General features: G+C 41.9%; 1 protein-coding gene across 1 annotated transcript; it reads left to right on the top strand.

Moving 5' to 3' along the window:
* Positions 1–1,085: 1,085 nt before the first annotated feature.
* PNCK (pregnancy up-regulated nonubiquitous CaM kinase) lies at positions 1,086–26,090 on the top strand. The gene is made up of 10 exons (XM_081315783.1): positions 1,086–1,179; positions 3,900–4,031; positions 6,838–6,912; positions 7,757–7,895; positions 19,694–19,817; positions 21,748–21,823; positions 21,946–22,058; positions 23,652–23,730; positions 24,243–24,330; positions 25,796–26,090. Exons 1-10 carry the CDS (start codon positions 1,103–1,105, stop codon positions 25,904–25,906), a joined length of 1,014 nt encoding a protein of 337 aa, XP_081171909.1. The 5' UTR covers positions 1,086–1,102; the 3' UTR covers positions 25,907–26,090.
* The last annotated feature ends 1,099 nt before the right edge of the window (positions 26,091–27,189 follow it).

Genomic DNA, 27,189 nt, shown 5'->3' with positions numbered 1-27,189 from the left:
ACTAATACAGAATTGTAGCTGTTGTTAATGGATCTGGCATTACTTCCTCCTTTTTTATACTTCTTCCTAAATATTAAGGAGAAAAGTCAAAGATGCTAGATTTTCATAACCTTTGGGTTTCTGTAATTTTGTTTTACTCTCTAGAACAGCTCTTACTTAAGAGTTTATATTAAGGTTCTACTTGACAAAACAGCCTCTAGGCTGGTTTGTTCTCATGCTTTGAACTACAGCTGGATGTGCTGAAGTTGGCAAGGAAAACCTCTCATGCCACTGTGACAAATTTCCACTTCATGTAGACGCTATTGACACTTGAACAAGAAATCCCAAAAGTTGCCAAAGTGGTCCAAATGTGGTGCTTTTTTATTATTATTATTATTTATTTCACTAGACTCCACAGTAACTCGTGGCAGTTTACAGATCAAAATGATCTGGAATTGGGATTTTCTGATTTCCAAGTTCTTTAGGGTCCATATTTTCTACACCTGCAGTTATGAGGCCCCAGGGAACATCTTAATTATCAGGATGTGAACAGAACTCTACCTTTGCTCGGTTCAAATGTGCCTTTATAACCAAACCTTAAACCATTTGGGCAGAAACACACCACAGGGTAACTGTAGCTTCTGACAGCCCGGTCGGTGCCCTCCGATTGTGGTAAACTGCAGTTTCCAGACATAGGGACAACTTCTTGGAAAGGCTTGCAGACGGTGAGGTTGTAGATCTAGAACTGCCCTAGCCATGAAATGGGGAGACCTCCTCAGATATTATTAAGGACAGAAGGACATGGATCTTCAGAAAACTCCCTTTCCTTTTATTTCAAGAATATTTGGAACCAGAAACGAACTTCCTGGTGATGTGTAGCTCCAAATGTATTTGCGTGTTGCCTTTTAAATCTCGATCTCGGGCCCAAAATTTCTTCTTCAGTATCTTACAGTAGAGAGGAGTGGCTGGGAAATTTCTGTCCCAAGGAGCCACGGGAACAGGCTGACCCCTTTCTAGATGTTTCCATTACAAAATTTCCCTCTCTTGTGTGTAACATTTTTCTCCTCTTCTCTGCCTCCCTGTCCCCAGCTCTTTCTGGCCGGCCTGCTTTGAGCTGTTCATAATGCCTCTTGGGAAAGGCTGGAAGAAAACAGTCGAAGACATTGCCAGTGTCTACGACATCAAGGAGAAGCTGGGCGCGTGAGTAAAAAGGCAGGGCTGGCTGTAGATCTGCGTATGGATGTTCTCCTGCTCTGGGAACCCTGCCCTGGCGGGCTTCATCTCCCCCTCTGTTTCGTGATATATTTACTTTCCAGGCCCTTCTCTACTTTTACACTCATCTTCCCCAACTTGAGACTTGTTGGGGATCCCATAGGCCACGTTGTCTGGGGGATTCTGAGTCTTGCAGTGCAAGGTTGAAGAAGACTGTCCTAGCTTCAGTCCTTTTGCTTTTCCCCCACCCGCTTCCATTTCTCTTTTTTTCCTTTCCCAGTTGCGTCTTACCCTCGCACATCTAGCACGCAGTTGGACCATGCTTACCTCCTCCCCCCTCCAATATTAAAGCATTGGATTGACGTTAAAGATAGTGTGATTTTAAATAGGTGTCTAAAGATGCGTTCTCTCCACCACCCACCACCCCCGCCGCGTAGCAGATAATCCCCCATGTGCAACGTGGCAGAATGTTTGCAGGTCTGAGATCTGCCTTCCACTCTCCCGTTCTCCATCCCTAGCATGATGCTGACTGCTCCTCCATCTGCTTTCCCTGCCCTGAGGTCCTCAGCAACGTGGCAGAATGTTTGCAGGTCTGAGATCTGCCTTCCACTCTCCCGTTCTCCATCCCTAGCATGATGCTGACTGCTCCTCCATCTGCTCTCCCTGCCCTGTCGTCCTCAGCCTGCCCCCCCCCCCAGCCAGCCAGCCAGCCAGCTGTCTCTGTGGCTGGATGTGCTCCCCCCTCCTGGAAGAGCCTCTTCTGCAGAGAAAGACCCCAGGAATGCTGCAGCCCTGGTCTGCTTAATTTGCATACTGCGATCCCATTGGCTTCGATGCCCTCAGACGTGCTTTGGACAATAATAGACCAGGAGCCAGAGGGAATTTGGGAAAGGGTGCGTGGGAGAGAAGACAGGTTAACCCGTTGTTAACCACATGGACCAAGCCTTCCAATTTGGGTGAAGGGCAGAAAATCCAAATCCCTTTCCAGAGGTAGATCAAACAGGCTTTTTTTTGTTTTGCTCAGGTTTCCTAGGGAATGCCTCTCTGCTGTTTTGTCTGCAGCACTAGGAGATCAGGGTTTGCACAGGAGAATGAGTCAGCCAGCCCTGAAAAATCTCTATCCGTGTTACCGGTTTGCATACTTGACACAGTAGATGCTTCACCCAGTTTATTCCAAAATCATAGAGTGCCTACCAAGGGAAGGGACATGTTTGAATTAACACCAGTTTGGTGTGTGGTGGAGCAAAGATTGGAGGGTGTGTGTGCGTGCGGGGGGGGGGAGTTGAAGACCCTTGGGGAACCTCCACAGTAAGTCTCAAAAATTTCTACCACCTTTGTATTTCAGTCACTCTGGCTTACTTTGAATGATCTCCCTCCTGCAAAGCCAAAAACAAAACATAATCCTCCCCCACCCCCCAAACAAAACAAACTTTAGATTTTAGATTTAGATTTTATTAGATTTATATACCGCCCTTTCCCGAAGGACTCAGGGCGGTTTACAGGGCATTTTAAAATCATACCAATACAAAATACAAAGTTAAAAGACAAAAGATTAAATTATCCCTGAAAATAAAACCCAGTTAAAATTCTCAGCTTGGGTCAGAGAGCTCAAAGAGCCAAGTCTTCAGGGCTTGGCGGAATGAACGTAGGTCAGGGGTAGTCCTGAGCTCCACGGGCAGCTGGTTCCAGAGGGCAGGCGCACCCACAGAAAAGGCCCTACCCCTGGGTGTTATCCGCCGGCAATCTTTTACCGGCGGCACCCTGAGAAGACCCTCTCTCTGCGAGCGCACTGGACGAAGGGAGCTTGATGCTGGCAGCAGGTGTTCCCTCAAATATCCCAGACCCAAGCCATTTAGGGCTTTATAGGTCATCACCAGCACCTTGAATCTCACGCGGAGGGCAACCGGAAGCCAATGCAGCTCACGGAGTAGAGGTGTTACATGGGAGTATCGGGAAACCCCCATCACAACTCGTGCGGCCGCATTCACCAGTTGAAGCCTCCAAGTGGTCCTCAAGGGCAGCCCCATGTAGAGAGCGTTGCAGTAGTCTAAACGGGAGGTCACGAGCGCATGAGTGACTGTGCGTAGGGCATCTTGGTCCAGGTAGGGTTGCAACTGGCGCACCAGGCGAACCTGGGCAAAAGCTCCCCTGGTCACGGCTCCTATGTGATCTTCAAAGTTGAGCTGTGAGTCCAGGAGGACGCCCAAGTTGCGAGCCCCTCTTTGAACTACTCATCCTGTCCCCATCTCCTATTTTTAAAAATAAGGCAAAGTTCTATTGACTGATTCTATACTCTGAAGAAGAACACACAATTGTTTCTTTGTCCCAGAACAGTTTGAAGCAAACTAAGCATTTTTTTTTCATGTAGCAACTCTAAACTCAGACAATCTGCAGAGAGTTAAAAGAATTGCATTGGTGGCATGGCGACACTTTTTCCCTTACATTCATAATGCTTTTTTGCTTAACATCCCCCTCAGCCAAAGGTTTCCAAGGAATTTAAGGAAAAAAACCCCCAAAACCCAAACAAAACCAAAGCCAGCTTTCCTAGAAATTACAATTTAGTTGGGCACAAACATACTTATGTGTATACTGCTGAATTGCTGTTGGAATTGGATTTTTGTAAGAAACTTTAGTGACTGCTTATGTATATGTGAGTACTTACACATACATGTATCTATGCTGCCTTTCTTTAATTCTTATTCTGACAGAGGGGCTTTTTCAGAAGTGGTCTTGGCCCAGGAACATGGATCTCAGCGCCTTGTAGCCCTCAAATGTATTCCTAAAAAAGCACTACGAGGTAAAGAAGCAGCTGTGGAGAATGAAATTGCTGTACTCAAAAAGTAAGTCAGTTTGCATTTCTGCACTTTTGTTCCAGAATGTAAAATGAGTTTTGTGGTTCAGGGCTCAGCATCCATTTTTGTTTTGGGACTTCATTTTGTTTAGTTAATAACAATAACTTAATGCAAGTATAGATGATATTTCACTGATCTTGTAGGGCAGGGGTGTCAAACTCAATTTCATTGAGGGCCGAATCAGTATTGCGGTTGCCCTCAGGGGGCCAGGTGGGCGTGGCCTGGGTGGGCGTGGCCTACTGGGTAGGCATGGCTAAAGTGCGTACGGCCTACTGGGTGGGCGTGGCCAGCTCTACATCATTCGCATCAAGGGTGCCTACGGGGGCCTGGGCAGGAGTGGGACAGATCTGAGGGTCTCTGGCAGAAGGAGGGTCTCTGGGCCAGGGCCAATGCAGTGGGGGCCGTTCCCTCACTGTTTCCAGGATGGCTTTGCGGGCCACATGAAACCACTTCGTGGGCCGGATCCGGCCCCCGGGCCTTGTGTTTGACATGTCTGTTGTAGGGAGTCCAGTTTCCAAATATGGAAAAGAGATAACATTGTCTTGTCCTTATAGCCTTATGGCAAAGAGAAAATCAGAGAGGCAATTTGACCTGCAAGCATTTTTTGCACAGGCCAACCTATCACAGTTCTGGACTCAGAAGGCAATGCCTTTTCTCGTTAGGTAAGGGAATGTGGTTTCCATATGGTTTTGATCTCCTTCTCTTGAGTGCACTTTTCCATTCTTTTAACTTTTGGGAATGTCTGGGCTTAAATAAGAAGCACACCACATTTAGCAGGGATTTCAGTGAACTTTGCAGGGATAATTTTATTTATTCCACATTTTAGCTTTCAGCTAAGAACCTCAGAGTGATGTACTTTTCCTAAGGATTTCTCTAGCCAGGTTAAAGTTAGTGATAGTAATTGTCTCAGGATTATTTATCACTTTTCCCCATTTGCCCTTAACCATGGAATAAACATGTCCTAGCAGTTGTAGGGTTGTGATCTCATGACCTTGCCTTCAGCTCACTGCCAATCCACATCTGAGTGGCCTTAAGTCATCCTTAACAATGTCTTCTCCCTTAGGCAGCATTCATTTATAGCGACAACCTAATGGACAGGATCAGCCTGACACCTACTGGCAACTTTAGGCTGGTGGGGGTGTGACCGCTCCAATCTGGTCCTTGTCTGGTCTTGTCTTCTGGGGCCATTCTGCCCATCTGAGGCCAGTAGTAGAATGTGGGTCTTTTAAACCAGCTTCTCCCCCTGTACCCATCAGGCCTTCAAACTGATCCTCAGCTAAAAGACCTGTGTTTAACAAAATAGATCAGCCCAACTAACAGCTAACAGGTACTTACTACAATTGGGGCAGGGGACAACACCATACAATTTCCCCTCCATTATTACCAGTTAAATTACTTTTAAACATGGATTTACTGGTCTTTTAGGGGAGCACTGGAACCATGTCTAAAAATCACCTGAAAAATAGTTTAGTACTTGGGGGGAACTCCTTTACCTTGCAACCCATCCACACCTGTCAGCTGCACCATGCAGCTATCTCCAATTCCTATCAGCTCTTTTTTTTTTGGCTTTGCTGAAAAATGTGGGAGAACAGTGTGGTGATTTCCACACCACAACTGGGAGAGAAATCAGTTGAAATCGGGAGAACTGGCCTTTTTACTCTCCCAATTTCTAATCCTACCATAGCATCAGAATCCTGTGTGTAAGGAATCTGCTGTCTTTTTTTCCTGCCACCTCTCACTGTCCCGGTGTACAGCTGGCATATATATAATCCACCTATCAGAACTTGATTCCTCCTCTGGCCCATCTCAGTTAAATAGTGTAACTGGTGGATTCTCACCAGCTGGTAATGTTTGGTGGAAGAAGAGGGAAGCCAAACTACAGAAATCCACCATTAACTTGCCCTATATATAATAAACAAGCATTGGTAAATAAGCACCATTTTCTGGCTAGTGGTTGGCATTGGGAGCTGCAGGTTTTATGCCAGGATACTTTTTTGCCCAAGGATTGATGGAGAGCACTTTAACTAGAGGAGATCCCTAATGAGATTCCTATCTGAGTAGGGCTTCACCTAACTCTAATCAAACATTAAGCCTTATCTACATGGCTTTCATTATGCTTCCTACACATATAGGGGATGACCAGGCTCAGCCTGAGGGAGGGGTCAAATATGTCATCTGTCACGAGTCCCTTCACGCCCACTAGAGATCTAAATCCAGCCCACCTTGAATTCCGTTCTATTCTGAACTCCTGCTAATTTCCTGTTAGATGTTTTGTGCCAGCCATGGCAGTTCCCCAAAAAGGTCATCAGATGGGAGCAAAGAGGCTTCTTTGCCTCCACTGGTGGGTCAGCGGTCCCCGGCCCCTGCAGCCCCATTGGCGAGAGAGTTTTATGGTTAGGGAGGGGCTGAGACCCCCCATAAATACCTCTGCTCGAGGGGCTGCTCTTCTCTCTACTCTAGTTCTGTTCTTTTGTTCTCTCTCTCACGCAGGCATGGATGTCTCCATGCCAAGTAATTCTTTCTCTCTAATCTATCGTTAAATAAAGCTTTGAATGATCGCATTCTTGCGTGATGCCTTTCACTTGGAAGCACCTTAACGATCCATCGACCTCGTGAGACCATTTTACATTTCCTTTGACCATTAGTAGTTCAGATTTTTGTAGAGGACTTAAGCTTACAATAAATCTTTATACACATTTGGATTGCCTGGATCTCCTGATTTCCCTGGTGCTTGACAACACATACCCTTTGTGAAGTTGCCCTTCACTCTCCCATCTCCTAATTTTTGTTGTAGGATTCAACACGAGAACATTGTTGCTCTGGAAGATATTTATGAAAGTCCCACTCATTTGTACCTGGCCATGCAGCTGTGAGTAGAAGTCCCTACCCTATGAATGTGTTTCTACTTGTGAGATCTGGGGCGGGGAATTTGTCCTCTGAGATAAATGTCTACTTCTGGAGGGATGGAAAATGGCACTACATCACAACCATGCATGTGGTTCTTTCAAAGAAAAAGGTCCTTGCATCCAATGAGATTACAACTAAAATTAATCCTTTCCTGATTGATGCAATCCTGATTGAAATGTGAGAAACTGCATTTGAAGGGTGCTAGCTTGGGAAGGGCTGGTTTCAATAACCAGCTAACATAGGGAAGGCAAGTCTGCAGAGAATCAAGTGCAAATGATATTTCAGATATATTTAGTTTTATTCCAAATCCATGTAAGAATGAGTTTGAAAGAGTGAACTGGAGAGAGACAACACCATGGACCGTTCAAAGAAAGGATCCCAGTTTATAGGATCACTTTTCTTTTTCTGGTATGAAGAGAAGCTCTGGAGCTCACCATACCATATATACAGTATGTATGTATGTATGTATGTATGTATGTATGTATGTATGTATGTATGTGCATATAATTGTGCCTTTGAATCAGTGTTGATTCCTGGTGAGATTTCAGAAGTGGTTTGCCCTTCTTCCATGGACCAAGGTCATCTCACTGTTTTTATGTCTAAGGTGGGATTAAAATTCCCGGTCTCCAGATTTCTTGTTTGATGCCTTAACCACTACGCCATATTGACTCGAAGGCATAAAATCAGCACTACCCATCTAAGCTGCATGTTGGGTTCCCAGGCCACTCTTTTCAATTGGGGGAGAAAATCGTTCCTGACGGTTGCTGAAAGGATGTGAATGTAAACCAGCTCTCTCCTGGGTGCAGGGTGACAGGCGGAGAACTCTTCGACCGCATCATTGAACGAGGCTATTACACAGAAAAGGATGCCAGCCAACTCATCCGGCAGGTGCTAGAGGCTGTGAATTACCTGCATGATCTGGGGATTGTTCATCGGGATCTCAAAGTGAGTATTGTGGGGATGCTTTGGGCCCAGGTCCCAACTTTATGCAAGAGAGAGGACCCCAACCCCACCCCCCTCCCCCAGACTAGGAACTCTGCTTTGTTGATAGCCATTTATATTTATATAGCCTGGTTATTTTTTTTTAATCCCATTTATATCCCGCCCTTCTCCGAAGACTCAGGGCGGCTTACAATTTTAAGCACAAACCAATGTGCTTAGCAATATTGAATTAACCTATTTTTCTGTGTTTCCAAAATAAATTGAACTACAAACTACCTGAGTGGTATCTGTTGGCATAAAAACTAAGCTGCCATTGCCACCAAAAACAAGGTTAAAAAAATTTGTGAAGCCTAGTTTTTGGAATTCTTTCCAACCTTTTGTTATAAGAGTCACATCACTGGGAGGAAATGGAAAGAGGTTTATGGAAAGAGGTTTAAGGATGGTGCTGTCAAGCCTAATTCCGGGCCTTACCAATTCCACAGGAATGTTTTGGGGGAATTTGGTCTGAATTTTGTTTTTTATCATTGGATTTGGCCCATTTTTTGAAATCCATCTTTCATTGATTTTTTCCCCCCACCATACAAAATTTAATCCCATTTTCCCAGTTTCCAGAGAGTTTTCCTGCTGAGACTCCAGAATGTGGATATGATATAGAACATAGGGAACATAGAACACATGATATATATTTTTCCTACCTTCAGTTGAATTGAAAATAAAAATTAGTCAGGATTATGTTATGTGTTAAACTGGCCCAGTGTGTTGTACAGAAGCAGCTTTGCTTTCATAATCATAATAGTAAAGTTGGAAGGGACCTTGGAGGTCATCTAGTCCAACCCCCTGCTCAGGCAGGAAACCCTACACCATTTCAGACAAATGGCTGTCCAGTCTCTTCTTAAAAACTTCCAGTGTTGGAGCATTCACAGCTTCTGGAGGCAGGTTGTTCCACTGGTTAATTGTTCTAACTGTCAGGAAGTTTCTCCTTAGTTCTAGGTTGCTTCTCTCCTTGATTAGTTTCCATCCGTTGCTTCTTGTCCTGCCTTCGGGCGCTTTGGAGAATAGCTTGACTCCCTCTTCTTTGTGGCAGCCCCTGAGATATTGGAACACTGCTATCATGTCACCCCTAGTCCTTCTCTTCATTAAACTGTTGTTGTTGTTAGCTGCGAAGTCGTGTCCGACCCATCGCGACCCTATGGACAACATTCCTCCAGGCCTTCCTGTCCTCTACCATCTTCTGGAGTCCATTTAAGCTCACGCCTACTGCTTCAGTGACTCCATCCAGCCACCTCATTCTCTGTCGTCCCCTTCTTCTATTGCCCTCGATCTTTCCCAGCATTAGGCTCTTCTCCAGTGAGTCCTTCCTTCTCATTAGGTGGCCAAAGTACTTGAGTTTTAGCTTCAGGATCTGGCCTTCTAAAGAGCAGTCAGGATTGATCTCCTCTAGGACTGACCGGTTTGATCGCCTTGCGGTCCAAGGGACTCGCAGGAGTCTTCTCCAGCACCACAGTTCAAAGGCCTCAATTCTTTGGCGCTAAGCCTTTCTTATGGTCCAACTTTCACTGCCATACGTTGCAACTGGGAAGACCATAGCCTTGACTATACGCACTTTTGTTGACAGGGTGATGTCTCTGCTTTTTAGTGTGCTGTCTAGATTTGCCATGGCTTTCCTCCCCAGGAGCAAGCGTCTTTTAATTTCTTGGCTACAGTCCCCATCTGCGGTGATCTTGGAGCCCAGGAAAATAAAATCTGTCACTACCTCCATTTCTTCCCCATCTATTTGCCAGGAATTGAGAGGGCCAGATGCCATGATCTTGGTTTCATTAAACTAGACATACCCAATTCCAGCAGACATTCTTTATATGTTTTAACCTCCAGTCCCCTGATCATCTTTGTTGCTCTTCTCTGTACTCTTTCCAGAGTCTCAACATCTTTTTTTACATCGTGATGACCAAAACTGGATGCAGTACTCCAAGTGTGACCTTACCAAGGCATTGTAAAGTGGTTTTAATACTTCACGTGATCTTAATTTTATCCCTCTGTAAATGCAGCCTAGCACTGTGTTGGCTTTTTGGTAGCTGCAGCACACTGCTGGCTCATATTTAAGTGATTGTCCACTAGGACTCTGAGATACCTCTCGCAATTACTACTATTGAGCAAGGTACCCCTATACTATACCTGCACATTTGTTTTTTCTTGCCTAAATGTAGAACCTTACTTTTTTCACCATTGAATTTCATTTTGTTAGATAGCACCCAGTGTTTGAGTCTGTCCAGATCCTCCTGTATCTTAAGCCTATCTTCTGGAGTGTTGGCTATTCCTGCCAGCTTGGTATCGTCTGCAAATTTGATGAGTTCCCCATCTATCCCCTCGTCCAAATCATTGATGAAGATGTTGAAGAGCACTGGGCCCAGAACAGAGCCCTGGGGCACCCCACTACACACTTCCCTCCATGTAGATGCAGTTCCATTGAGGACCACACACTGAGTATGGCCGGTCAGCCAGCTGTGAATCCATCTGGTGGTGATGCTGTCTAACCCACATTTTTCTATCTTATCAAGTAGTAGTTTATGATCTACTTTGTCAAATGCCTTACTGAAGTCCAAGTAAATTATATCTACAGCATTCCTTTGGTCCACTAATTTTGTCACTTGGTCAAAGAATGCAATAAGGTTTGTCTGGCATGATCTGTTTTTGACAAACCCATGTTGGCTTTTAGTAATGACTTTGTTTGCCTCTAGGTGCTCGCTGATTCGTTGTTTGATGATCTTTTCCAGAATCTTCCCAGGTATTGAGGTCAGGCTGATAGGTCTGTAATTTCCTGGATCCATTTTTTTCCCTTTTTTGAAGATGGGAACTATATCAGCTCTTTTCCAGTCCTCTGGTAGTTCCCCAGTGCTCCAGGATCTTTGAAAAATATAGTTGAGTGGTTCTGAGATCACATCTGCCAGTTCCTTGAGAATCTTGGGGTGTAATCCATCTGGTCCTGGTGATTTGAACTGGTCTAGCTCGTCTAGCCACTTACCATTTTCTTGCCTATCTTTACTTGTGTTTCTATTCTGTTTTTATGGCACTATTTTTGATAGGTTTGTCTGTTTTTTCCCTTTGTGTAAAGACAGATGCAAAAAACGAGTTAAATAGTTCTGCTTTCTCCCTGTTGCTTGTCACCTTCCTGCCACTTTCACCCACTAATGGACCAATCATTTCCTTCACATTTCTTGTTTTTTACATGTTGAAAGAAGCTTTTTTTGTTATTGTTGACTTTGGTCGCAAGCCTTAGTTTGTTTTGAGCCTTAGCTTTCCTCACTTCGTCTTTGCAGGCTCGGGCTATTTGCTGATATTCTGACTTAGTTATGTGCCCCTCTTTCCACTTTCTATACTTGTCCTTTTTATCTTTCAATTTATCAGAGAGTTCTTTATGCAGCCATGCTGGTTTCTTTTGAGAGCTGTTATTTTTCCTCTTTGTTTGTATTGTGCTAGACTGGGCTTTTATTATCTCACTTTTCAAAATTTCCCAAGCTTCTTGAGTTCTTTTCCCCTTGAGGATTCTCATCCATGGAATCCTTCCCAAGCTTTCTCTAAGTTTATTGAAATTAGCTCTCTTAAAGTCCAAGACTCTAGTTTGACTGTGTTCTATTGCTTGTGCTTCCATAATGTTGAATTCCAATATTGCATGATCACTTCCTCCCAAGGTTCCTGTGGCTTCAACACCTTCTATCATTTCATCTCTGTTAGTGAGAATTAGATCCAAAATGGCTATTCCCCTAATTCCCTTCTCTACTTTTTGGGCAACAAAGTTGTCTGCTAGGTTTGTCAAGAATCTGTTTGATCTTCCACTTGGTGCAGAGTTTGTCTCCCAGTTGATGTCAGGGTAGTTAAAGTCCCCCATTACTATTGTGATGTGCTTCCTACATACCTTAGTTAACTGACTAGCAAAAAGTTCATCTATTTCCTCTGTTTGGTTGGGTGGCCTATAGTATACACCTATGGCAATGTCATTTTTCCCCCTTTTATATTGACCCAAATGCATTCAAGTTTACAGTTTTCATCATTGTTGTGCTATATTTCTGTAGTTATTTCTTATATAGACAGCAACTCCACCTCCTCTTTTATTTGGTATGTTACTTTTGAATAATTTAAATCCCTCTAGCTGTGTGTTCCATTTGTGGGTTTCATCCCACTATGTTTCCGTAATGGCAACAATATCATATCTGCCCTCATTAACCTGAATTTCTAGTTCACCCTGTTTATTGCTCATACTCTGTGCATTGGTGTATAGACATTTGAGTCCTTTATGACTGACCCTGTGTTTACTTTCTACATGACCTGTGTGGTGCCTGAGTTCCCCTATTGTCTTACCACCTATTTGGTTAGTGCACTTTGTGTGGCACTCGCTATTAGAAGCTTGATTTTGCTTGTCAGCAAGGTTGATATTCTTGTCCACACACACATCTATGTTACATGCACTGATAGCCCTATAAGTTTTAGAATGCCGGGGACAGGAATGTTCTGTATCAATTAACTCACTGTCCCCACTGTTTAGTTTAAATATTCCTCCAGAAAGTCTGTGAATTTATAGCTGAGCAACTCCGTCCCTTTCTTTGATGGATGCAAACCATCTCTTTTGTACATTTTTTCATTGGACCAGCTACAAACATCGTGACTAATATATCCAAAGCCTTCCCCTTTACACCACTCCTTTAGCCACATATTGAATTGTGCTATACACTGGCCTTTTCCATTTTGCTCCTTATACACTAGTAAAACCTCTGAAAAAAGTAAGCCTACAGCCTATTCTGCTAAGTTCCTGCCCCAAGCTCTGAAAATCATTGTGCACAGAGAATACATCTTTTTGGGACAGATCGTTAGTGCCAAGATGTACAATAGCCTCCACATCACAGTCCTTGCTGGCATTCTTGATTATTTTAGAAATACGTTTCTTGTCCCTACTGGCAGTAGCACCTGGAAGACACCTGACCTCTTTCAAAACCTATGTGTCCTTTCCTAAACTTACATCCCTTATAACTGAATCACCAACCAGAAGGTGGCTTCTCTTTTTGGATGCTTTTCTGTTCTTGCATGACTGATGTGTAATACCTGATGCTTTTAGGATGTTAATGAGAACATAGATTTTGTAAAATAGCCAAGGTACATGACTATGTTTGTAAAGTAGCCAAAGTACTTGGCTATTAACGCTGAAGGGAATGGATTATTCTAAAATGTGATTTACAAATCAGCTCCTGGATTCTGTCTCTTTGTCACATGTTGGCATAACCAAGATGTAAACTAAGAGTGAGGCTACACGAAGGAAGCAGCTGAATTTTGTATACTTAATTTTTATCTAGCCAAAAAATGGTAGGTTTATCTTAACCAGACTTTGTGCCAGCTCTTCCCAATGATTAAGCAAATGTAGGGCTTTGCTGTGAGGGATACTTTTAGTCCAAAGCTGGCAGTTGGGAGGATCAAGAGTGGGATAATTAGTTCCTCTGGAATTCTCACAAATCTCTGCTTTTAATGTTGCATTTAGGCAGGTATTGAAAGGGAATAAAGGGCAGGAATGGTTAATTCTCCCTTCATGTGTAATCTTATTTGCATTAGGACCAAAATTCAGAATGTGAAACTCACTGTAATGCGTTACTGCAGTTACTCTGTCTTCTGTTACAATCTGTGAGGCAGAATTTAGTCAGCAGAACTAAAAACAATACAAAGCTGCTTTATGCAAGAAATGGCGGTTTCCAGAGAAAGAAACCGGATTCAGGGTCATTTTTTGTGTGGTCTGGCAGAATAGGCCAACTGGAAGAAGGAAGTGGAGGAGGATGGGAAATCATGGGAAACATTCCATCCCCCAAATCAGTATTTATCAACCTTGGCAACTTGAAGATGGGTGGACTTCAGCTCCCAGAATTCTCCCATTAGCCATGCTGGCTGGGAAATTCTGGGATTTGAAATCTGCCCATCTTCCATATCGCCAAGATTGAGAAAGACTGCTCTAAATTAACCTTCTGAATAGGGGTGCAGTTGTCACTTAGTAAGATGCAGGTTTTGCTCCGGCTGCATCAGAGTCCTCCTCGTTTTTATAAGCAAATGGCTGCTGTGCATGGAAAAAAATGTACTGTGCTGACTGATGAATGCAGAGTAGAGGAAGTCCCACATTTGTGTGCTGACATTGAACCGGTCTTCATAGGAAATGGAGGAGATGCAATATTTTTGTTTGATAGCGATGAGCATTTTCATCGCAATAACTGTCCAGTTAGAGCACTAGTCTGTGGAACAATACCACTGCTAGTCTGGAGAGCCACAACTGATCTCAAACAAGTGACTGAGGCCTACCCAGCATCTAACAAAGCATGCCATTCTTATGGGCAACTTTTGTTAGGCCTGGAAGAATGAATCAGTTTCTGCTCTCTCCATGATCATTAGTGAGGCTGTTACTCTCAATAGAACTTTTTGTCACCACTGGTAGTGCCTGACCATTTTATCTTGTGTTAGCCTCTTTTTTAAAAAATACTTTCAATTTTTCCAAGCCTATGGGTTCTTTTGCAGTGACTCCTGTCTTGGCATTATGTCTCTGATTTAAAATGCCTAAGTTTTAGTTTTTTTACTTCTTCTAGCACAGAATTGTTCTTCTTGTGGTCCAAGGTATGCTCAACAATTTTATCTGGCATTATAATTCAGGAGCATCATCTTTTCATTGTGTGGTCTTTCTTATTGCCTAGCTTTGACAGCAATATACTACATCTGGGAAGAACATGGCTATTGCAATACATGTCTTTAGTACTTTATCCAGGTTTATCATAACCTTTTTTCTAAGTGACAGATGTTTCTTTAGGTTGTGGATTTTTGAGCCTTTGAGTGGGGAAGATAAAGTCTGTTATCACTTCAACTTCTCTCACTGTTTTGTTGGGTTGGCAATTCTTGTAATCTTAGTTGTCCCCCCCAGCCCACCCCCAATCTTTTCCTACTAAGAAGCAGACTGGCTTTTATGAGTTAGAAGCAGAATTTTGTATTTTTTGTTTTCATCTTCAACATGATTTTTTTAAAAAAATTTCTTTGATTTCTAACTCTATGGTCAATGGGAAGCAAATTTAAGCATATATGAGGTTATTGATGTTTCTCCCAACATTCAATTCCAATTACTTCTTTTATAGCTTTTCTCAATTTATTCTGTATATGAGCTAAACGATAGAATGCACTTTTGGCATACTCCTTTCTAATTATGAGCAGTTTAGTTTCTTTATGATTTAACTGTTGCTTCCTGGTTATTGTGCAAATTATTCAATAGGCTGATGAGGTGACCAGGTACACTATCCTTTCAAGGGCTATTCACAGTGTTGTGGTCTATATGGTCAAAGGCCTTTGTATAATCAACAAACAAAAATAGATGTCTTTACCTTTTCTATTATCCCCTGGAAGTTAGGAATGTGGTTTCTAGTCCATTTTATCCTTTTACCTTTTCTGGTTCCATGCATGAATTCTGAACTACTGAATCCTGAACATTATCTTACTAACATATGAGATAAATTCAATTCCGTTGTTTTGAGTATTTCTTAACACTTCACTTATTTTTGAAAGTATTGGAATATAAATTGATCTTTTCCACTCTTTTCTATTCCTGATTAACAACCTGAAATATCACTTTAACTGCATCATTTTGTAAACCTGTAAAAGCTTCTGCTGTATCTACTACAGCTTTATTGTTAGCTGTGTTTTCTAGGACTCATTAAATTTTACTTTCCAGGACACCTTGTTTCAACACAGTGGTCAAACCTGTATAAATATATTTTTGTTTGAGGGAACTTTCTGTATAATTCTTTTATATGTTTGCACCATCTTTTCTTGATATGTTTCTTCTCCAGTATATCTTTCTTTTGTCTTTTCATGCTCATATTTTCACACAAGGTCCTTTTATGAGCCTTGGTGGTGCAGTGGTTAGAATGCAGTATTGTAGGCTGACTCTGCTCACTGCCAGGAATTCAGTCCTGACCAGCTCAAGGTTGACTCAGCCTTCCATCCTTCTGAGGTCAATAAAAGAAGACTCAGATTGTTGGGGGCAATATGCTGACATTGTAAACCTCCCAGAATGGTATATAACTCTAAGTGCTATTGCTATTTGTTTCATGTAATTTTTAAAAATAAAGCTCTTTTCATTCCCGTTCAGATGTTCTCTTCAGTTTCTCTGTATTACTTACTGATATATAATTCCTTGCCTTTTGCTCTTTTTTCTGGAATTTAGCATTAGATTGCCATTTGCTTTCTGCTTTTCTTCAGTTATTTCTGATGTACTGTAGAGTTAGGGAATTTTATTCTTAGTTCGCAAAGAAAACAAGAGACCAGTTCTTTCTGGTTTAAGATGATGTGGCATATTTACCAAAGTTACACAAATAACAAATGAGGAATGCAGGAAGCTTTCTCACACTGAAACCAACAATTGTTGACCTGAGATAAGAAGTGGATAAGAAGATATAGACTAAATCTGCCAAGCTAAGGGATGCATGAAGTAGGTCCCCTTATCACAACAAAGGGAATAAGCTTCTTTGCTCAGTGAGGCAAATTAGGTAAAAAGAAGAATCAAATGGTATCTCAAGGTCTGAGTCCAAATACTTTCCTCATTAGTAAGATTAAGATTGTGGGCTTTACTAAAGGTAAAGGTAAAGATTTCCCCTGTCCAGTCTTGTCCGACTCTAGAGAGTGGTGTTCATCTTCTTTTCTTGGCCGAGGGAACCAGTATTGTCTGAAGATGCTTCTGTGGTCATGTGGCCAGCATGACTATACACTGAGGTGCACAGAGTGCTGTTTCCTCCCCATCAAAGTGGTACCTATTTATCTACTTGCAGTTGCATGTTTTCAAAGTGCTAGGTTGGCAGGAGCTGGGGCAAGAACAGGAGCTCACTCCGTCATGTGGTACCTATGTCTTGAACTGCCAACCTTCTGGTCAACAAGCCTAGCATCTTAACCCGTAAGCCACCACACCTCTTCTGAGCTATACTATGTAATGAATTATGTGCTATGGATTGGCACATTTCTCCCTGTTTCTATATAGTCCTTACTGACCTAAATTTGGGCTTCTCAATTTGGTTTGACGGGCTCAGCAATGACAGTAAAGGTATCTTAATAAAGATAATCGAACTCAAACCTCTATTGTTCTGGTTCTTGTTTTAGTAGAGCAGTTCTTCCCTCGGGATAATATTATCAAACAGCTACTAGGCTTTGTTCTGCTTTTTGCATTTCAGGATACTTTTGTTTGTTCCATTTTTAAGAAATTCACAGATTTTTGTCTAGAAATCTTCAAGCAGTCTATTTATCAAACGGAGCCTGTAAAATCTATTCCTTACCCTTGCTGCATAATCATGAAGTTGAATCCTGTTGGCTTGATTATTTTGTTTAAGTTGTAATTTGTAGGCAGGGAGTAGTCATCTGTGCCGTAATTAGCACCAGGTCTTCTTTATGCTGACCAAAGAGAGCTTGTCTGTTTTTGTTTATTGAGTTGTCCATTGTCCATCCAGTAATGTCCATGTGTAGAGTTACCTTTTCAGTTGTTGGAAGGAGGTGTTATAAACATTGAATTTTCTTGCCAGAACTCTTATTAGTCTCTCTGCTACTTTATTTTGTACACAGAGAAAAGTTTTCCTATTATTCCAGATGGTATTACATAGCTTTTTGAAAACCAGTTTGCTGGTCAAGGCCTCAGGCTAGAAATCAGGAGACAGTGAGTTCTAGTCTCACCTTAGGCACGAAGCCAGCCAGGTGACCTTGGACAAGTCATGCTTCAGGAACTTGTCCAAGCAGTTACCAGGAGTCAAGACTGTCTCAAAGGAACCAACCAAACAACAAAAAAACAGACATCATTTTAGTATGATCTCTTCTTTTGGTGCTGCATGTTTCCATAAAACTTTCTCTGCATCTATGGCTGGAGTATAGTTTTGGATCACTTGCGGCATTGATTGGATTGCCTTGAACTCATTTGAGATCATTCCATTATTTTTAAGTTGTATCTAAGCATTGGCTTTTATACCTTTTCATTTCTTCTACTGTTGCCCACGGCAAAAAAATATAGTGTTTCACTAGGCTGCATTAACAGAGGGATAGAATCAAGATCACGTGAAGTACTAATACCACTTTACAACGCCTTGGTAAGGCCACACCTGGAATACTGCATCCAGTTTTGGTCACCACGATGTAAAAAAGATGTCGAGACTCTAGAAAGAGTACAGAGAAGAGCAACAAAGATGATTGGGGGACTGGAGGCTAAAACATATAGGGAACGGTTGCTGGAATTGGGTATGTGTAGTTTAACGAAGAGAAGGGTGAGGGGTGACATGATAGCAGTGTTCCAATATCTCAGGGGCTGCCACAAAGAAGAGGGAGCCAGGCTGTTCTCCAGAGCACCTGAGAGCAGGACAAGAAGCAATGGATGGAAACTAGTCAAGGAGAGAAGCAACCTAGAACTAAGGAGAAATTTCCTGACAGTTAGAACAATTAACCAGTGGAACAACCTGCCTCCAGAGGTGGTGAATGCTCCAACACTGGAAGTTTTTAAGAAGAGACTGGACAGCCATTTGTCTGAAATGGTATAGGGTTTCCTGCCTTGGCGGTGGGTTGGACTGGATGACCTCCAAGGTCCCTTCCAAAGACTTCCAACAGGGATGCTGCATCTTTTTAGGGAAAAAAATGATGGGTTCAGCTAATTGGAAATATGCTGCTCACAATGCAACATAGATTCATATAGGTATATGTAGCAGCTGCTTGTTTATTTTGCATATTATGTTCCAGGAAATATGCTATAAATACGTGGTGTTTTTTTAGTGTTGTTGCTATTATTATTATTATTATTATTATTATTATTATTATTATTATTATTATTATTATTATTAATGTGAAGTGATGCATTTCAGTCCATTTGATTTTGTTGATTTCCAGAATGTGAGTGTCAGTCTTAATATTTCTGCTCTGAAAGCATCAAATTTGCCCTCGTTCATGGATTTGACATTTCATGTGTCAGGGATACACATGTCTTTGTAGCATCAGATTTTTATTTTACTTTGGACGCATCAGCAGCTGAACATCCTTTTAGCTTTTGTCAAATCACAAACTGCAGTCCTATTTGTGCTTACCTTCTTTGGTTGCTCCCAATACTTGTAGGATTCCTTTCAAGTTGGAGGTGGGGAGAGTCATTGTCCAGTATTATTTTGAGATTCTCCTGGTTGTAAATGTCCATTTTGTTGGCAGGATACTGGAATGGGTTGCTATTTCCTTCTACGGTGGATTGGGTTTGGTTATAATCCCTGGTTTGTGACACTCCTGGAAATTACATAATGATGTAGCTCACAGTATTATTGGAATACACAACCCCCCTTACTGATCCATGAAGGGAAAATTAGCATTAGATGGTGTACGTGTGCCCAGACACAGACACAGACACAGACACACACACACACACACACACACACACACACACACACACGGAGAGAGACAGAGAGAGACACAGAGAGAGTTTTTTGAATTTCTTTGCTGCCATCCACTTTTAGCTGCCAGACATATTTATACAAGGATCTGTTTTGCACCCCTGAAGGCATGGAAGGTGTTGGAATAAGGGGAAAAAACACAACATTAATCCCAGTCATGGGGTGGCAAGGAGATGAAGGCAATGCCTTTAGGACAGAGCAGAAAAAAAAATGCAAGTGGGGGAAAAGCTCTACTCTTATTATCTTTGGTTGTATAGAAACTAGAAACTCTTAAGATCCTTACGGGAAGGAAGACATACGAAACATGATGTATGTAACTTTACTCTGGTTTGCTTGTCAAAACAGCCCGAAAATCTCCTATATGCTACACCATTTGAGGATGCCAAGATTATGATTACGGACTTTGGGCTGTCTAAAATTGAGGCCGATGGTATGATGTCTACAGCTTGTGGAACCCCGGGCTACGTTGGTGAGTGTGGCAATGGGGAAGGGTGAGGGGCTGAACATGTTCTGTGTTAATAGCCACTCTTGCGTAGATGTGCAAAGCCTTTCCTGTAGAAAATTGATAATTCAATTCAATGTTCAATGATAATAGTCCATGACAAGGAAAGACTACATTATACAAATATTTTAAAGAGCATTTGATATATTTTTTTTGCAATGTTTGATTTGCTCCACTGTTCTTGAGCAGGGCCTAATATAAGGACCTGAAACTGCAACCCGAAACCTTAAAACTCATACTTCAATGGGTTCTGAACCATCGGGGTTGTTTTTTCCCAATTCTAAAGGCTGCCAATTATTTCTTTACTATTTCCCTTTTTCATCTATAAAATGAGTTTTTGCAATGCTTTCGCACCATATTCCAATTCATAATCCATCTGCTCACAGTCCATCTGCTCATTTACAAGTGGGAGAGCTAAAGCTGACTTTCATCCAGTTAAGGAAAATACACAAAGCTATTATTTGTTTATTTTATTTATTGGCGTTTATAAGCTGTCCAACTCCAACAGATGCTGGGTGATGCACAAAACCAGAAAAAAACCCCTGTAACAACAATTAAAACATTAAACCAAATGGACAGCCCAGACTAAAATAATCTTACAGACAATAAAAATCCAACAAGACAGGTGTCCTAGACAAACAATAATACATCAACCCCAGACCTGGATCAAAATCAGATTTTCCCAAGCTTTCCGAAACTCCAGGAAAGAGGGCACCATCTTTATTTCTGGGAGGACGCTGTTCAAGGTGCTGGGGGCTTTGAGTTAGTCTCAAAAGGAATTAGGAATATTATGTATTTTCTTAAACCCTTACTGTTTCCTCTTTCCTCCTGCTGTTTGGATGCTACATGGGTGGTGGGCTGAGAATAGATACGTCAAGAAGAGATGACAATGAGCATAAGACTTTGCAGCTGGCAATAGTGTTAAATATTGACTACAAAAGCAAGGGTTGTATTACATTTAACCCAAACAGGGAGGTGCTGGAGCAATGCAGCTGAATCTACATGGGAATCTTACAGTTATAGTCTGGAAAATAACTCTGCACTTTAATTATAAGGTTACAAGGACAGGATTACAGGATTAGTTAGTCACTTAGATGCCTATAAATTGGATTCAACTTTTGGCTGAATGGACAAATGTTGGGCACCTTGATCTGTCTCCAGTAACAACAATTAGCTGTCCCAAGAAGATTTCAATAATCCCTCTGAATTTGTTCATTTACCTTATCTATTGTCTTTCCAAGCATAATATTTTTTCTAGTCCATCTTCTGCTCATATCTATATCGAAATTATGCAGATGTCTGCTTGCTGAATATCACCACAAGAGACCGTGAGTCTGTATTTGATCCAGGACTGATTGACTGATTCTTTTTGCAGTCCATGGTACTAGAAATCACGTGCTCTGTTCAGTATTATTTGCAGTTAACAAAGTGGTTAACAGTACGAAAAAGAACAATACACAGAGATGCTTTTTTTTGTCCTTTTTTGTGCACAGCTATAGGGGTGGAGGATTGGCTGTAAGTACATATACTCAGGGCTTTTTTTCTCATAGAACGCTCAGAACGGAGTTCCGGCACCTTTTTTGGATGGAACCTTGTAGGGTAGGCAAGGCGGGTTGTATGACATGTGTGAGTTCCGGCACCTTTTTCTTTTACAAAAAAAGCACTGCATATACTCAATGGAAAGGTGGAGTTTGCAAGATCAACCTTAATAGGTTTTGTTGATAGCAGTTCCCTGATAGCTGGCTGGGGCTGATGGGAACTGTAGTTGCTCCATTGGGCAACTGTTTCTTCTTTTCATATATAAAACAATGTTAAACTGCAGAAAGTTGAACTGGTGGTACAGCTCTAAATAAAGCCTCAGACCTTCCTTTCCTTCTCGGCCATTGTGTCTTTGTAGCCCCGGAGATCCTGGAGCAGAAGCCCTACGGAAAAGCAGTGGATTCCTGGGCACTGGGTGTCATCTCCTATATCTTGTGAGTCGCTTTCTACATCACTAGCAGTCCATCCCTTAGCATTTATTTAAGCACAAGGAACAAATTGTAACATGTTTTTTGCGTGCGTATGTGAGATTTGGTGCCTGTGCTCCAATCTGCAGACTTTGTGGTTATCCCCCTTTCTATGATGAGAACGACTCTGAGCTTTTCAACCAGATCCTGAAGGCTGAATATGAGTTTGACTCCCCATACTGGGATGATATCTCTGAGTCAGGTGAGTGCACATTTGAGTAAAGAAAATGGCACGGGAACGCCTTCTTGCCAGTTCTAACCTCGGAAGCTGTAGAAACCCTCTACAGATTCTCTCTAAAGCAGGGGTGTCAACTCAATTTCATTGAGGGCCGCATCAGCATTGCGGTTGCCCTCAGGGGGCTGAGTGGGTGTGGCCTGTGTGGGTGTGGCCTACTGGGTGGGTGTGGCCAGGGTGGGCGTGGCCTACTGGGTGGGCGTGGCCAGCTCTACATCATTGGCATCAAGGGTGCCTATGGGGGCCTGGGCAGGAGTGGGACAGATCTGAGGGTCTCTGGCAGGAGGAGGGTCTCTGGGCCAGGGCCAAGGCAGCGGGGGCTGTTCCCTCACTGTTTCCAGGATGGCTTCACAGGCCACATGAAACCACTTCACGGGCCGGATCTGGCCCCCGGGAACGTTTAGTGATAAATATAGTGATTAGGGAAAGGACTTCAATCCTGTTCCTTAAAAGCAGGGATCCATGCCTTAGCCATCCCATTCACTTTGCTATCTGCATATTCTGGTTGGCCCCTTTTCCCCCTCAGTAGACACGTTTGATAACAACAACAACAAATGGGTGCCTGTTCTTTACTTTTCGCCAAGTAAGCATTTTGCAAACCGTTTTTCTTCTGACAGAATCCATTTTGGTGGATACATCCCTCCAAATAGTGTAAACTTTAATGTACACATTTTGCCTTTAATATAAGGATTTTTTAAAAATCTTTTGAATAGCAACATTTTAACAACTGTGTGTTCTTTTATAGATTTAAATGGGCTGGAAAATTCAAAAATTTAAAAAATTGGATAAGAAGTGTCCCCTAAACCTCTGTACACCTTTGTTAACCCTTCCTCGTCAATGCTCTTTATTTGTTACATGCTTCATTTTCTCAAAGGGATGAAGAGAATCATTAAACCTTGTGACACACAAAGGAAACATCCTTGAGAAGGGATTAAAAAAAAGAAGATGGTGGCTATGGCTGTCTGATCAAAGCCCCAACCCTTTTTTAACGTGCATTGCATGTACAACAAGGGCAGGGCTTTGAAAATAATAATAATAATAATAATAATAATAATAATAATAATAATAATAATAATAATAATAATAATAATAATAATAATAATAATAATACCTTTATTGTCAAAGTACAACATGTGTACATTGAGATTAGCTGAGCTTCCCCCCGTGCTCTCTCCCCCCAACACACAGTTACAACAAACCCTCTATCCTACCACACCATGTGCTTGAAGCTGCCATCTTGACTTTTATTGACACCCTAACCCCCGGATCCTTCTGATCTACCATATTAATGAGAACCAGACTTTTTTTTAGGGATATTTTCTTTCAGATTTTCAGCAACTGAGAACAGCAACTGTGAATGGCAATAAGCTGGCATAGATAGCTATCTCCTGACATTCTCCCATTTTGCCATGCTACACTAAATGACAAAGTGATGGTTCAGTAGCTAAGATACTAAACATAGTCACAATGGGGCCGTTATATCTATTTAGTTGCCAGAAAAAAGCTTTTTCTGGTAACTTTAAAGTAAATCATGAGGTTTGTGTTTCTGTACCCCTGTAGCCAAAGATTTCATCCGACATCTTCTAGAACGGGACCCTGAGAAACGATTTACTTGTGAACAAGCTCTGCAACATCCTTGGTGAGTCTCACTATCTGAGGGGATAAAGATTTTCTCTTTTAACCATTCTTCCACACTGCTACCATTTCCATTCCTATTCCCACTCCCTCAATCCCTAAAAAAGGATTATGGATCTTGACAATTTTTGTTCAAGGTCTTCTACTCTTTCAAGGCTGAGGACAGAGAGTAAAGAATCTTGCCCTGTCCTAAGCTACTGCAGATGCTGGAGATTCCCTTAAATGAGTCTGCACAAAAAAATAAATAAGAAAAATTATATGCATCCCCTACTTCCACTACTATCATAGTCTTAAAGTGGCTTGCCTTTAGTTGGATATGTACAAAAAACACTGCGCAGTTCCTGTGACAGTGAGTAGCAAAGACATCAAGCCACCTTTTCCCCTTCAAAGACCATATAGGGTGGTTGAAGCCCAGGAGGTGAAGTGAAACAAAAAATCTTGTGAATAAGGAAATAGATAACACACAATTCAGGAATCACTGAAAGGATTTATTTCCCTCCCTTTTACACCTTTCAGGATCTCTGGGGATACAGCTCTGGAGAAGGACATTCATGGATCTGTGTGTGAGCAGATTCAGAAGAACTTTGCTCGGAGTCAGTGGAAGGTAAGGTCAAAAGTTGAAGGTCAACTTAAGATGGATTTGGTTCTGCATTTTTTTCTGTGTTCCCTTTTTAATTACAAAGAGAGAGATACTGAATTTCGTTAACTGTGATGAATCTTCTTACTTGTATCCCCTGGCCTGGATAAGTTGAATTATGTCTTTTTAGAGACACCTCGTTAATGGTAGAAAAACATAAGAGGTGCCTACTGCAATATTTAGCAACTTGGTTCTCACCTTCTTGACAGGATAGAGCTGCAGCTCACGAAAGCTGGTAGCTTGTAATTAAATGGGTTAGTGCTGGCAGATTTCTGCTTCTTGACAGGCGTGTTCCTTGTCAAGATTCCTGTGAACAATGCCTTACTCTTGATGACTCCACAGTATTCAATCTCCATCTTTCTGTGATTTGTTTTTATTCTGTGACTCCTACGCATCAAGCTTCCTCTCTCAATTTTTTAAAAAGTTATCTTTTTGCAAAACCTGAAGGTGAAGTCTCCCTCTTGCTCCTCTGTGCCCCCACATCTTGGTCACCTTTTATAAAGAATACAGATTTGGCAGCGTTGAGCTTGGCTCTGTTTTAAGCATGGATGAATCTACATTTTAGATGGCAAATTGAGAAAGTAAATAAAACTTCCCTTTCAACCAAAATCATTCTGCTCTCCATGAAAACTGGGAAAAAGGGGCTATAATTAAATTTAATTTTTGTACATTTTCCTTTCCTTTTTATTGATTACTGTTTTCACTTCTAGAGTTTCACTTTGTTAGGGTTCTTTGTAATCCACCCAATGTGTTCTGGTTATTAGGTGGACTAGAATTAGAATTAAATAAAAATAAATGACATAAGCCTTCCTTCGCTCGTTTCGCCGGGACCTGAAAACTTGGTTATTTGATCTTTCTGGCCTGGACTGAGGGGGTTTTAATTTAATTTTAAATTTTAATTTGTTTTAATTGTGGCCTAGTTTTAATTTAATTCTATTTTAATTGTATTTATTTGTATTGTTTTAATTCCCCCTGTAAACTGCCCTGAGTCCTTCGGGAATAGGGCAGTATATAAAATCAAATAAATAAATAAATAAAATACTTTGGTACTCAGGGTGATGTTTACAAAAAAGTTATGTTCAATAATTTAGAGAAGAAATCACCTTCAAGAAATGAACAGGTAAACTAATACTTCGTGGTGGTAGGTTTGCTGTAATTCTGTATACAAGCCCTCTTCTTCCAGCTTTGGCTTGTTTGATTGTCTGCTGACTTGTGCTCTTTAATCAAAGGAGATATGATATCATTTTGTATCATTCTCAGCTATTATCGCCAGCTTTACAGCCACCTACATAGCTGAGCTTATCAGCAGTAACACACTGATGGATACGTTAATACTTCCATTGATAACTTTCATCTGGTAGCTTTTTTCAGTCGAGACAATTTTCTGTGCTTCTGGTGGGTGGTGATCTGATTCCCATTTTTGTTTTTGCAGCGAGCAATCAATGCCACATCCTTTTTGCGCCATATCACCAAGATGGGACCAGGTGCAGAGGGTGAAGAAATTGGAGAGGCAACATCTGGAGGACAGCGTGGAAAATGGTGACCCCCCCCAGAGGTGGGTTCACTAAAGAAAAATATAACTTTGACACCAGCTTAGGTTTCTTTGAATCCTGTTTTTTTTTTTTGCTGAATTACTACCCAGCTTAGATTGAGAAGGCCAATTACTGTGTCCAGAACTGCACACTGAAGCGTTTGTTTAGCAGCAGAAACATGCTCATGTGCAGCTTTGGGGCTATCACAATTAATATGGCTGTCTTTACAAAATAAGTTTACTTCTGGCTAACTTCATCCAGGTTTCTGGACTACTTAAGCCAGGGGTTCTAAACCCCGGTCCGTGGACTGATACCGGGCCATGGCATGCCAGAAACCAATCCATGCAAACAAGTGAAGCCCCATCTGTGAGATGCAGGCAGCAATGAAACCACACCCCCTCCGTACCATGGAAAAACACTTTTCATGAAACCAGTCGCTGGTGCCCAAAAGGTTGGGGTCCGCTGACCTAAGCTATCCTTATATATGTGGATTCCATAGGCTGTTCATAATGATTGCCCATTTAGTAGTTCAAGGTGTTGTATGGCCATATGACCTCTGTGTATCCATCACTGTGGCATGCTGGGGTCTGCTTTGCCAAGTTGCCATTATCAACCCGAACGATGCAGTGTTTGTCTGCCTTCCTCTACATTATAATTCTGCGCTGGAAGAGGAAAATGAGGCAGCAGTGCTGCTGATGACAATCAGCCTGCATCGTTGTAGAAGAGATCCTATAGGACCAAGGCAGATCATCTCATGTTCTCCAGATGTTTTGAACAAGCCCCCGCCATTATTTTGGTTGCCCGGCGCTGTCAAGAACCAGAGATAAAAACATCAGGAGGCCCCTAGTTTTCTCCTTGGTATCAAGAGTGGGCCATGAAGAGAGTGCTTCAGAGAATCTCATAAATGCATTTGAAAATGCATAGCAGCATGCAAAAATAGGTGCACTGTTTCAAACAGACTCAGTATATTACACTTAACGAGTGATTGTTTCCTTCACTTCCACTGGTGTTGGGGAGGAACTGGAAAGTCTCATCCTCCCTTCACTCCCTTGCTGTGCCGGATATGTAACAGCGCTTAGACTTATATACAGCTTCATAGTGCTTTACAGCCCTCTCTAAGCGGTTTACAGAGTCAGCATATTGCCCCCAAAACAATCTGGGTCCTTATTTTATCAACCTTGGAAGAATGGAAGGCTGAGTCAACCTTGAGCTGGTCAGGATCAAACTCCTGGCAGTGAGCAGAGTCAGCCTGCAGTACTGCATTCTAACCACTGTGCCACCATGGCTCCTATAA

This window comes from Vipera berus (assembly GCF_964194415.1).
Source record: "Vipera berus genome assembly, chromosome: 2".
In the NCBI taxonomy this organism is placed as follows: domain Eukaryota; kingdom Metazoa; phylum Chordata; class Lepidosauria; order Squamata; family Viperidae; genus Vipera; species Vipera berus.
This window is presented reverse-complemented; position numbering and strand designations above follow the sequence as displayed.